The sequence below is a fragment of the Notolabrus celidotus genome, chromosome 17 (assembly GCF_009762535.1).
Source record: "Notolabrus celidotus isolate fNotCel1 chromosome 17, fNotCel1.pri, whole genome shotgun sequence".
In the NCBI taxonomy this organism is placed as follows: domain Eukaryota; kingdom Metazoa; phylum Chordata; class Actinopteri; order Labriformes; family Labridae; genus Notolabrus; species Notolabrus celidotus.
In genome coordinates, this window is record NC_048288.1 from 14,361,608 (window position 1) to 14,373,879 (window position 12,272).

Below are 12,272 nucleotides of genomic sequence, written 5' to 3' on the forward strand. Positions count from 1 at the left end.
TATTTATATTTTTATTAGGCTTCCTATATACTTTCTCGGCCCACTGTAAATGTCTTACTTGCTAGTATATTTCAGTTCCAAGACCCATGTCGGAGGGGAGGGTCTATAAAAACTATGTTTGTAGGTTTATGTTTATATTTTGTTTTTCGTTTGCATTGTCATACTTACAATGGCATGACTGTATGAACTTGTATTGACAGAATTTATTAGATAATGTAAACTTGCAAAGTCAAAAATGAATAAAAAGAATCGTTAGAAAAAACTGAAAAAAGAAGACTCATGTGGTCTACAAGAGATCTGACCTCAGAAACCCACAACAAACATGAAATGAAGAAACTGAATCTCGTATTCTGATGAATTCTTTATTATTCCTTTGCACATTGATTGAACCTCTTCAGCATGACTGTAAAGGAACATTTTTGTGTCTTATTTCAGGATGAAGAAGCAGAGCCTGTTGAGGTGAGGCTGCAGCATGGACCAGCCGAATCAGGCTTAGTTTTGAACTTGGTCAGGATTGAGGGGCATATCTTTGCTGGCCCGGAACACACAAATCACTCTGACCTCTCCTGAGACGCTTTGGTGAACCATCAGATGAAAGTAGTGACTTCCTCCCACATGAACCTGCAGGGGAGATGATAGTACACAATCACATTGATTTCAAAGTGTACACAGCCCACCTCTGTTTTTAGTTTTGTTTCCCTTCACATTAAAGGTGCAGTCGGTAAGAATGGGGTAAAAAAACTATTCTTTTTTTCTGCTGGGTTTGGAAAAAAAAGTCATAATACCCATTGGTACTCATTAGTAATTGGAGTAATTTCCGATTATGGCCAAATCTCTGTGCTTTTCAATGTCTTTGTATCATGCATTGTTATTATTCCACTTCGTTCCTGTTATCACTGACCAATCAGAGATACTCTTCCACTTTCTGTCCTGATTGGTTGAGTGGAGGCCCCTACTAGGTTATTCTGATTGGCTGGGAAGCCGGCACTACTTCCTCATAGAACAAGTACGAGAAGTAGGGGAAATCTGGTGGGGTAGGGTAGTGTTGACACTCAAAATTTCTCTCCAAACTGATGTTTATATCATAACTACCAACAACAGAACAATAGGATGAGATTTATTTTTTACCTTTATATAAAAGTTTGTTCCATTCTCAGGCTGACTCCTGATCTGAAGTGCTTTGTAGACTTCATAGCACTTGCCGGTCTCTTTCTCCACTTGAAGCTTCACCTGTGTGATTAAAATAAAAGTGTGATACAAATGCAAACCAGAAAGATAATAAAGAAGGAAGCTACCTGAAGCTCACCTCATCACAAATCTTCTGGGTGTCCTGATTGGCATCCTGGACCTCAGTCCAACCTCTAGAACGTGGATCCATTTTCACAGGAAGAGTCTGAGGAGTCAACCGTCTGATCTGATGTGTCTCAAGTGTGTGATTGCAGGTAGGTATCACACGTATTTATATTCTTGACCTGATCCTGGATACTGAGAGGAGTTTCAGTTCCCAAACATGACAATGTGGGCGCAGTTCAAAAAAAAGGTCAGTCATGTTTCCTCTTAGTCATGTTCCTGCAAAATCCCAGCGAACTCTGTGTAACAACATCAAGAGAAACATGTTTGTGCAATAAGAACATTCCACAGCTTAATTATTAATATATAACATTTAACCATTTTAGACAACAATAACAATATGACAAATATTACTAACTTTTTTTCATATATTTGTACAAATCAAGAATGTATCTGATCTGCAGAACCTCTCCCAAACTCTCCACACAACACAGAAGAGTGTCCAGACTACAGAGACACCTACACCAGCACAGCTCCTGACTGAGCTTCAGGCTGAGTCTGCCGTGTCTCTGTATGTGCAGCAGGTATATATGTGCCAGGTGGTAGCTGCTCTACAGGTAACATGAGATAAATTTCATAAGTCCTCAACCTGATCCACCTGATGCTACTGCCAGAGAGAAAAAGAGTCAACACGTGTTTAACTCTAAAGTACATAAAATAAGCAGTATAACCAATTTACATGTTATTTGTAAGTAAATGCATTAGACCAATATTCCTATTGTCATGTTTTCCTGTACCTACAGTCGCTTCTGGTCTCAATTCATCCTCTTAAATATTTATGACAAACAACATCAGGCCCTTAAAGTGATCACAAGTTTACCCAAACTCAGGATAAGTGGTCGTTACTGTAATTTGTCAGAAGATAATGTTAGGTCTGAAATCTCTGATTTGTGTACCTAACATAGATAATGTGAGGTTGAATTTAAAGCCAGAATTATTTGAGTTTAGCTGTTCATTTTATAAAGACTGAAAGATGTCAGATACACAAAATCATTTGTTATAGTTGACCATTAACTTCAAATCACTTCTTTGGAAGTAAAGAAACATCACAAGATGTGACAAACAAACAGCCACACCTCAAGGAGACCTTCTGTGGAACAATATAAACTAATTATTCATTACCCACTCACATATTACAATGTGGGCAGAGTCCAAAAAAACCCTGCCATGTTCAATTTAACAAAAACCCAGCCAACTCTGTAACAAAGGTTCTTCTCACCTGTCTGACTAGCAGTGGTGGACAAAGTACACAGCTTCATTACTTAAATCAGAGTATAGATCCTCCTGGTCAAACATTACTCCAATACAAGTGAAATTGTTCAGTCAAATTATTACTTGAGTTAAAGTATTTGAGTAATTGCTTTTAAAAATACTGAAGGATTCAAGTAATTTAAAAATATCTCATCCACAGAGCATGAGTGCTGTCAAGAATGCATGGGTGTATGTTCTGCTACGTTATGTTTATCTAGAAAACATTATTTCATCTCTAAAAAAGTGTACCATGAATTATAAATGGCAACTAAGTTACTTCAAGCACAGACAATTTGGTTTTAAATTTTCATCCAGGCTGTGATGAAGTTTGTGTGGTAACAGATCAGAGATTACAACAATACGAATCATTCTTTATTTCAAAAACCTCAAACGTGGGCTTCAAATATGGCCGTGGTGCTCAGGTAGAGAATCATCATAACGTCTGATCTGTACTTGCTCCCCCAAGTTCCCCCAAAAAATTATATTCAAGTAATGTACAGATACTCAAACAATTTACTTAAGCACAGTACTCGAGTAAATTTACTTTGTTACTGTCAACCACTGCTTACATTCAAAGTAGCCATGACCCATTTGTATATCTAAAGAGTTCATCATTCAACTACAAGAGCATTAACCCTCTCAGAAACAGCCGAATCAGAAGCTAACTTCAGTGTGGTCACATATGCAGGTAGCGTCAATCTTCTTGTATAAATTCCAGCATGAAGGAACATCTGCAGATTTCTGCAGAACATTATGAGCAGCTGACACTTATATCCCTGCATTATGTTAAATATTTATGAGGCCATTTGTGCTGGACACACTGGAAGAGAACTACAAAATAAACAGGAAACACAAAAGACTAGACTAAGAAACACATGAAAAAACAACAAGAGACATGGATCACTAAGCACACAAGGGAGACGAATTATAACTAATACAGATTAAATATGTAGAGGAACCAAGACATGAAACACAACGAAAAAACTAAACTAAACATTGACTCATGACAGCTTTGGTTATCAGCGTGCACTGCTGCGAAGAAGATGCTGGCAGATTAGATAATATTTAAAAAGTCATGGTCTCTCTTGCAAAATCCCAGCGAACTCTGTGTAAGAAAGACTCTTATCACCTGTCTTACGGTCAAAGCAAGATCCACTCTCAAGATGAATACTGTTAGAGAGAGCTTTCTGACGTGTTGACTCTGTAGTGACACATCAAGAAAAACATGTTTGTGCAATAAGAACATTCCACAGCTTAAATTATTAATATATAACATTTAACCATTTTAGAGGGCAACAACAATATGACAAATATGGCCGTGGTGCTCAGATAGAGAATCGTCGTAACGTCTGATCTGTACTTGCTCTCCACTCAGCCGAGGTACGACTACACCGTTAAGACAAACCAAACATAAGTACATGAACAGTTTATGGTCTTTGGATCTGATCTCAGAAAAGAAAATGTAGTGGAGTCAAAAGTATGATATCTGTCTTTCAAATGTAGCAGAGTAAAAGTTATAAGTTCCCCCAAAAAAATAATATTCAAGTAATGTACAGATACTCAAACAATGTGCTTAAGAACAGTGATCAAGTAAATTTAATTTGTTACTGTCGACCACTGCTTACATTCAAAGTAGCCAAGATCCATTTGTATATCTAAAGAGTTCATCATTCAACTACAAGAGCATCAAAGATGTAAACTGTGAGAACCTTCTGATGTGTGTCTGAGCCATAGACTGTAACCCGTTGTACGGTTCTGAAGCCAAAAAACCCTGCTCCAGGGCGCAGCCATTGTGCAGCCAGAGTCTGCGAAGCCAAAGAATTTATGTGGTTGCCACTGTAATTTCTATGTTGGCATGGTGACGTCACCCATCTGTCCTGAGCGCTGTTTTGAAGCCAATCGACGGTGGCAGCCATATTGGAAATGCGGAACTCAACCAGGCAGAGTGTGATGTAGTGTGAGCCTCTTAGCCAACAGCTATGTGTTCCCGACCAGGAGTCACGTCAGTCATGTCCTTGTTTGTGCAAAAACTCGAAATCTTAATATCCTCTGAACCGTCACGTTAGAAAAATTCACCCCCCCTACAGTGTGTCTCATTTATGAAACGTGAGCAGCACGAATCACACAAACCTACACCTGCCCCTGACTGTGTGTAAATGTAGGAATACACATAAATACTGCTTGTCACTGTCGGAAATTACAATTTTAATACTGCTCTCTGTTAAGTAGGCTACACAATATGCATATGCCTTTCAGACACGTAATTTGAACATGACAACATATTAAAAATATATATATATAACATATTTTTACAACAATAGGTTGGCAATTAAAGCTTAGAGATCTAGATTAGGTTTATATAGATTGTGAGCTACTTGTTAAAAACCACACAGACTAACTGGAGCCTAATCTGACGAGGCCAACTAAAAGAAGCCACGCCATACCCCTACGTTTGCATGTGCACTCCGTGCTTGGATTCCTAGCCACAGGGACCTTCCAGCGGGAGATGGCAGATAGATCTGGAATCTCCCAGCCATCAATGAGCCGCATTTTACCGGCAGTACTTGCCGGCATTATTGAATTAAGGCCGGAGTACATTCAATTCCCCATATGGCGCACAACGGCAAATCGAGGTAAAGCGGGGTTTGACGCTCTGGCCAACATGCCAAATATCATCGGTGCCATAGACTGCACACACATACGCATCAAGGCTCCATCTGATGATGCATTTGCATACATAAACTAGAAAAACTTTCATTCCGTGAATGTGAAGCTGATATGTGATGCAAACCGTGTGTTGCTCAACGTTGTGGCTCGGTGGCCTGGTGGGACGCACAGCTTACTGCTGGCACCCGTTTGGAGAATGGAGCTGTGAGAGATGGCTTTTATGCATTTATTTATGCATTATTTATATTTTTATTAGGCTTCCTTTATACTTTCTTGGCCCACTGTAAATGTCTTGCTTGCAAGTATATTTCAGTTCCAAGAACCATGTCGGAGGGGAGGGTCTATAAAAACTATGTTTGTAGGTTTAGGTTGTAATTTTGTTTTTCGTTTGCATTGTCATACTTATAATGGCATGACTGTATGACTTTGTATTGACAGAATTTATTAGATAATTTACACTTGTAAAGTCAAAAATGAATAAAAAGAATCGCTAAATAAAACTGAAAAAAGAAGACTCATGTGGTCTACAAGACACCTGACCTCACAACTCACAACAAACATGAAATGAAGAAACTGAATCTTATATTCTGATGATTCTTTATTATTCCTTTGCACATTGATTGAACCTCTTCAGCATGACTGTAAAGGAACATTTTTGTGTCTTATTTCAGGATGAAGAAGCAGAGCCTGTTTGAGGTGAGGCTGCAGCAGGACCAGCTGAATCAGGCTGTGTTTTATCATTAGAAAGGCTCAAGGGGTTCCTCTGCCTTCTTCACACCCTTAAACGTGACCTCTCCTGAGAGGTTTTGGTACACCATCAGATGAAGGTAGTGACTTCCTCCCACATGAACCTGCAGGGAGATGATTGTACACAATCACATTGATTTCAAAGTGTACACAGTCCACTTGTGATTATAGTTCTTTTTCCTTCACATAAAATAAAACTAGATTTTTTTTTTTTTTCACCTTTATAACGTAGTTCCTTCCTGTCACAACCTGACTCCTGTACCAACGTGCACTGTAGACTTCATATTGCTCGCGGTCTTTTCCTCCACTTGAGGCTTCACCTGTGTGAATAAAATAAAGTGTGATACAAATGCAAACCAGAAAGATAATCAAGAATGAAGCTAACTGAAGCTCACCTCATCACAAATCTTCTGAGTTTCCGGAGCAGCCAACTTGATCTCAGAGTAACCTCCAAGAATTTGAGCCATTTTCACAGGAAGAGTCTGAAGAGTCAGTCGTCTGATCTGATGTGTCTCAAGTATGCGTTTACAGGTTGGTATCACACGTATTTATATTCTGGACCTGATCCTGGATTCAGAGAGGAGTGTCAGCTCCTACATATGACAATGTGGGCGGAGTCCAAAAAAAAGGTGATTTTGAAAAAAAAGTCATGTTTCCTCTTTCAAAATCCCAGCGAACTCTGTGTAATAAAGAGTCTTATCACTTTTCTTACTGTCAAAGCAAGGTTAATTCTCAAGATGAATTCTGTTAGAGAGCCTTCTAATGTGTGTCTGAGCTGCTAGAGGAGCTGCTCTTTCTCTAGGACTTTACAGATTTCATTTTGTCAATGGCTTTTTAACATTTGAGTAATTCCAGTCTTCAGACATCCTCAATAATGAATCTTTTCATATTATTTTAGAATTGTTAGTATGTGTTTTAACATGGGCTTCAACAGGAAACTGTCTGTGCTGAGCAGAGAGTTGCTGACTGTTCAAATGTCTTCAAGGTGGAAAACAGGGAGAAGAAAAAAAAAACTCATGAATGAAAAATGAGAAAGCAGACACATTAATGCATCTTGCAAACATACATTATCCCATCATATTGTTATGATATCAATATGATATAATGTTGCAACATTTGCATCTTTGAAACATCTTTCTTACATTGAAACTTATACCAGTCTTTGTACTCTATTTCAAAACTGGACTTGATATTTGAGACTGGCAGTAACCTTAGTTCAGGTGAAAGCTGAGTAAATCTCAGAGTTTAAACAGGTTCATACACCGGCAGGACCCTGAACGTCCCTGTCTGTACAGTGATCACCTCCTCCAACGTTTTTATTACAGCAGCACCCTGTTAAGATTCCAAAAGATCATCCTCCACTTTCCTCTTTAGAGTTTCTCAATAATTTATGGGAGTTAGTCTGTTAGCACAGCAACAACATGAGGCCACTGTTATACAATAAACTCTAACGTCCTCTGCTCATGCAGCTATGGTGACACATCAAGAAAACAATGTTTGTGTCTCTGTATGTGCAGGTATATGTGCCAGGTGGTAGCTGCTCTACAGGTAACAAGAGATAAACCTCAAAAGTCCTCCACCTGATCCACCTGATTCTACTGCCACAGAGAGAACAAGAGTCAACAAATGTTTAACTCTAAAAACCCCTCTTATTTCTGTCTAACTAACAACATCAGGCCCTTAAACTGATCCCAAGCTTATCCAATCTCAGTATAAGTGACCGTTACTGTAATTCGTCAGAAGATAATGTTAGGTCTGAAATCTCTGATTTGTATACCTTATATAAATAATGTGACGTGGGATTTCATGCAAGAATTGTTTGCGTTCAGCTGTTCTTTCCTGACTGAAAGCCAAGATGTCAGAAACGCGAAATCATAACTTCTGTCATAGTCGACCATTAACTACTAATCACTTCTTTGGAAGTAAAAGAAACATCACAAGAAGTGAAAAACAAACCACCACACCTCAGGTTGAACTTCTGCAGAACATTATAATATAATTCATAAACCATTGACTCTTCATAATTCTTCATTGAAGCCATTTGAACTCCTGGGATTTCCTGCAGAAACTTCCTCCCTCCAGAGATTTAAAGCAGCATCCAATGTGGCCGAGTTTGATCATCATGTAAGAATTAACTGAAGAGTTTCTTCAGCCACAAAAGAACGAAAGTCACACAACCAGCAAGGCTGCCTCCTCAAAGGAACTCTACCAGTGTTAGATAAGGCCGTGGACTTCAGGAAGTGGCCAAAAGGCCAGTAAACCGTGATGAGGGAGTCTTCATGCTGTCACACATCTGAGACAAAAATGCTAAGATTCCAAATTTCATCCTCCACTTTCCTAGTAAGAGTTTCTCAATCATTTACTGTCAGCACGGCTGCAACATCTGAGGCCACTGCTTATCAATGAACTCTAAGTTCCTCTGCTCATACAGCATGGTGACTCATCAGAAGATGTGTGGACACAGAGGTCAGATTGAGTTTATCATGAAGCTTCATAAGGTTTTAATAAACAAACAAACAAGGTACAAACACTAAATCCAAAAAGTCCGAAATAAAACACAGGGAACACAAGAAAAGCAACACAGAGAACACATGAGAGACGTACAATGATCCAACCCAGGACAAGGGAAACAGAGAAACTAAATACAGAGAGTAATCAACACAGGTGTGGAACCAGTGTTGCCAACTCTTCAGTGAGGAAATTAGCTATTTGCCGTCCTAAAGTTGCTAGAAGTCTCTAAATGGCGTCATTACTTAATTAGCATAATTGAATTACTGTCGCAGAGACATGTAACGTTGAGGGAGAGACAAAAAGAGGTTAAAAATCACCCTAAATATGTTTATAACTACACTTAGGAGCCTACAAAAAATCAAAGTAAAACATGACATTTTTCAACCAAAACATTTTCAAGATATTTTCATGAATTCAATCTACATTAACTATCGAAATGGACCAAAAAGAGACAGTAGGTGGGATCAGCCAGCTGTGTCTTCATACATGTGTAATACATTTGCAGTCTGGATGCTGAGGGGTGAACGCAGCCTGCTCTGAATGCAGCCTAGGAGGGACTCACAGCAGCATCCACTGCTTGTTGAGTAGATTAACAATAATACATGCTTTCAAGTCAGTCTCCAAAAGTCTCCCTTAACACACCAGAAGAAGTGACTAGATTTGTCGCTAGTCACTTTTTTGAAAAGGAGTCACTAGAGGGGTCTGAAAACTTGCTAAATATAAGTTGGTAAACAGTGTGTGGAACACAGGCCACAGGTGAAACAAATCAGCTTCATCAAAAGGGAGGGAAAAACACAAGGGCAGGAAGTAAAACTAAACTGGACACACAGGGAAAGAGAACTACAAAATAAAACAGGAAACAAAAAGACTAGAATAAGAAACACATGAAAATACAACAAGAGACATGATCACTAAACACACAAGGGAGACGAATGATAACTAATACAGAATAAATACGTGGAGTAACCAAGACATGAAACAAAAGGAAAAAAATAAACTAAACATCAACTCATGACAGCTTTGGTTATCACCATGCACTGCTGCTACAAAGATGCTGCAGAGAGATGGAAGCTCACACTCTTTCTGTAAATCAGTGGATCAACATGTTAATATAAATTTTGACCCTGGAGCTTTTTGTTGTTATATAAATCAGGCAGGCCAGGTTATGCTTGAAAACAGAATGGAGGACGACACTTGTAACAGATGCAAGAATTCACCTGCTAATCACTCCCATATGTTCTGGTTCTGCCCGCAACTACAAGGTTTTTGGAGTCAAATTTTTGACACACTGGGAACAGTATTTGATACAGTCCTTCTCTCTGATCCCACTCACTGTCCTATTTGGAGTCCCACCTTCTGGAGTGCCCAGCCTCTCAGCGGCCAAACAGCATGTCTTAGCCTTTACAACTCTGCTAGCTCGACGCCTCATCCTGTTCAGGTGGAAGCACACGCTCCCTCCTTCCCATAACAGCTGGCTCAGGGAGATCCTTAGTCATATCCAACTTGAGAAGATCATATTCTCACTTGCGGGATCAAGAAATTCTTTTGACAAGACCTGGAAGCCCTTCACCGAATACTTAGACAAAACAACTGTTCACCCAGATGAAGCTTAGTTGCCCTGCCCCCCCCCCCCCCCCCTCTCTCTCTCTCTCTCTCTCTCTCTCTACCTCTCTCTCTCCCCTTCTCTCCCCCTCTTCCTTCTATCCATCTCTAATGCCTTAATGTTTGTCTAACTTTTTATTTTTAGTCCTTTATTTAATTATCTTTCCTAATTTGGTCTGTCTGTTTTGTTTTGTTTTGTTTCTGTTGCCTTATGTAAGCAATGTGAGGTTTGGGTGGCAGGGGCTTGGGGTCATGGTTGTGAAAAGGCCAGTAAAATGTTGTACTATGTTGTATTGAAATATTGTCATTGGTGCACAGACTCTTTGTATCTACTTTTCTACACTGTCAATGCTTACATGCACTATAATAACAAAATCAATAAAAAAGATTGTGAAAGAAAGAAAACAGAATGGAGGCACTCAACTTAGCCAGAACTATATTGTGATTTAACTTGTTACGTTATACCATTGTATTCATATATTAAATCCCTTTATTTATTTATTTATTTGTTTATATATTATTATTATTATTATTATTATTATTATTTTATTTCATTTGTTCATACATTTAGACATTATTTATTTTATTTTTTTAATGAAGCTGTCTATAGCACTTTCCTGACTTACTGCAAATATCTTGTTTCGAGTATATTTCAGATCCAAGACCCATGTTGGAGGGGGGGACTATAAAAACTGTACATGTGTTCGTTTGTAGTCCAAAAAGTTTAATTAGGTCTGACACTGTATGCTACAGCAAGACAGTTATTTTTACTAGACCAGAGTATTTTTCTTTTTTACCTTGACATGTTTCCACTACAAACTGAAAAACTGAAAAATCTCTTAGTCTACAAGAGACCTGACCTCACAACTCACAACAAACATGAAATGAAGAAACTGAATCTTATATTCTGATGATTCTTTATTATTCCTTTGCACATTGATTGAACATCTTCAGCATGACTGTAAAGGAACATTTTTGTGTCTTATTTCAGGATGAAGAAGCAGAGCCTGTTGAGGTGAGGCTGCAGCATGGACCAGCTGAATCAGGCTGTGTTTTATCATTAGAAAGGCTCAAGGGGTTCCTCTACCTTCTTCACACTGTTAAACGTGACCTCTCCAGAGAGGTTTTGGTACACCATCAGATGAAGGTAGTGACTTCCTCCCACATGAACCTGCAGGGAGATGATTGTACACAATCGCATTGATTTCAAAGTGTACACAGTCCACTTGTGTTTTTAGTTCTTTTTTTAACTTCACATAAAACAGAATGAGATTTTTCACCTTTATAACGTAGTTCATTCCTGCCACAACCTGACTCCTGTACCGACGTGCATTGAAGACTTCATATTGCTCGCCGGTCTTTTCCTCCACTTTAGACTTCACCTGTGTGAATAAAATAAAGTGTGATACAAATGCAAACCAGAAAGATAATCAAGAATGAAGCTACCTGAAGCTCACCGCATCACAAATCTTCTGAGTTTCCGGAGCAGCCAACTTGATCTCAGAGTAACCTCCAGGAATTTGAGCCATTTTCACAGGAAGAGTCTGAAGAGTCAGTCGTCTGATCTGATGTGTCTCAAGTATGCGTTTACAGGTTGGTATCACACGTATTTATATTCTGGACCTGATCCTGGATTCAGAGAGGAGTGTCAGCTCTCACATATGACAATGTGGGCGGAGTCCAAAAAAAAGGTGATTTTGAAAAAAAAGTCATGTTTCCTCTTTCAAAATCCCAGCGAACTCTGTGTAATAAAGACTCTTATCACTTTTCTTCTGTTAGAGAGCCTTCTAATGTGTGTCTGAGCTGCTAGAGGAGCTGCTCTTTCTCTAGGACTTTACAGATTTCATTTTGTCAATGGCTTTTCAACATTTGAGTAATTCCAGTCTTCAGACATCTTCAATAATGAATCTTTTCATATTATTTTAGAATTGTTAGTATGTGTTTTAACATGGGCTTCAACAGGAAACTGTCTGTGCTGAGCAGAGAGTTGCTGACTGTTCAAATGTCTTCAAGGTGGAAAACAGGGAGAAGAAAAATAAAAAACTCATGAATGAAAAATGAGAAAGCAGACACATTAATGCATCTTGCAAACATACATTATCCCATCATATTGTTATGATATCAATATGATATAATGTTGCAAC

At 38.8% G+C, this 12,272-nt stretch overlaps 1 protein-coding gene and 1 long non-coding RNA gene across 2 annotated transcripts; both read right to left on the minus strand.

Moving 5' to 3' along the window:
• Positions 1-6,001: 6,001 nt before the first annotated feature.
• LOC117829295 lies at positions 6,002-6,545 on the minus strand. Its single transcript, XR_004634599.1, has 3 exons — positions 6,411-6,545; positions 6,235-6,335; positions 6,002-6,119 (listed from the first exon to the last, which is right to left on the minus strand). It is a non-coding gene; the product is annotated as an uncharacterized LOC117829295 (long non-coding RNA).
• Positions 6,546-11,028: 4,483 nt separating this feature from the next.
• On the minus strand, positions 11,029-11,721 carry LOC117829293 (cystatin-A1-like). Its single transcript, XM_034706921.1, has 3 exons — positions 11,586-11,721; positions 11,409-11,510; positions 11,029-11,299 (listed from the first exon to the last, which is right to left on the minus strand). Exons 1-3 carry the CDS (start codon positions 11,655-11,657, stop codon positions 11,189-11,191), a joined length of 285 nt encoding a protein of 94 aa, XP_034562812.1. The 5' UTR covers positions 11,658-11,721; the 3' UTR covers positions 11,029-11,188.
• Positions 11,722-12,272: the final 551 nt, after the last annotated feature.

Excerpts from the sequence above, each read along its gene's own strand:
- LOC117829293 (XM_034706921.1), bottom strand. The coding sequence starts at position 11,657 with ATGGCTCAAATTCCTGGAGGTTACTCTGAGATCAAGTTGGCTGCTCCG. Across the intron at positions 11,511-11,585 it reads CTCAGAAGATTTGTGATGCG|GTGAAGTCTAAAGTGGAGGA; the intron begins GTGAGCTTCAGG and ends TTATTCACACAG. Across the intron at positions 11,300-11,408 it reads GAATGAACTACGTTATAAAG|GTTCATGTGGGAGGAAGTCA; the intron begins GTGAAAAATCTC and ends ATCTCCCTGCAG.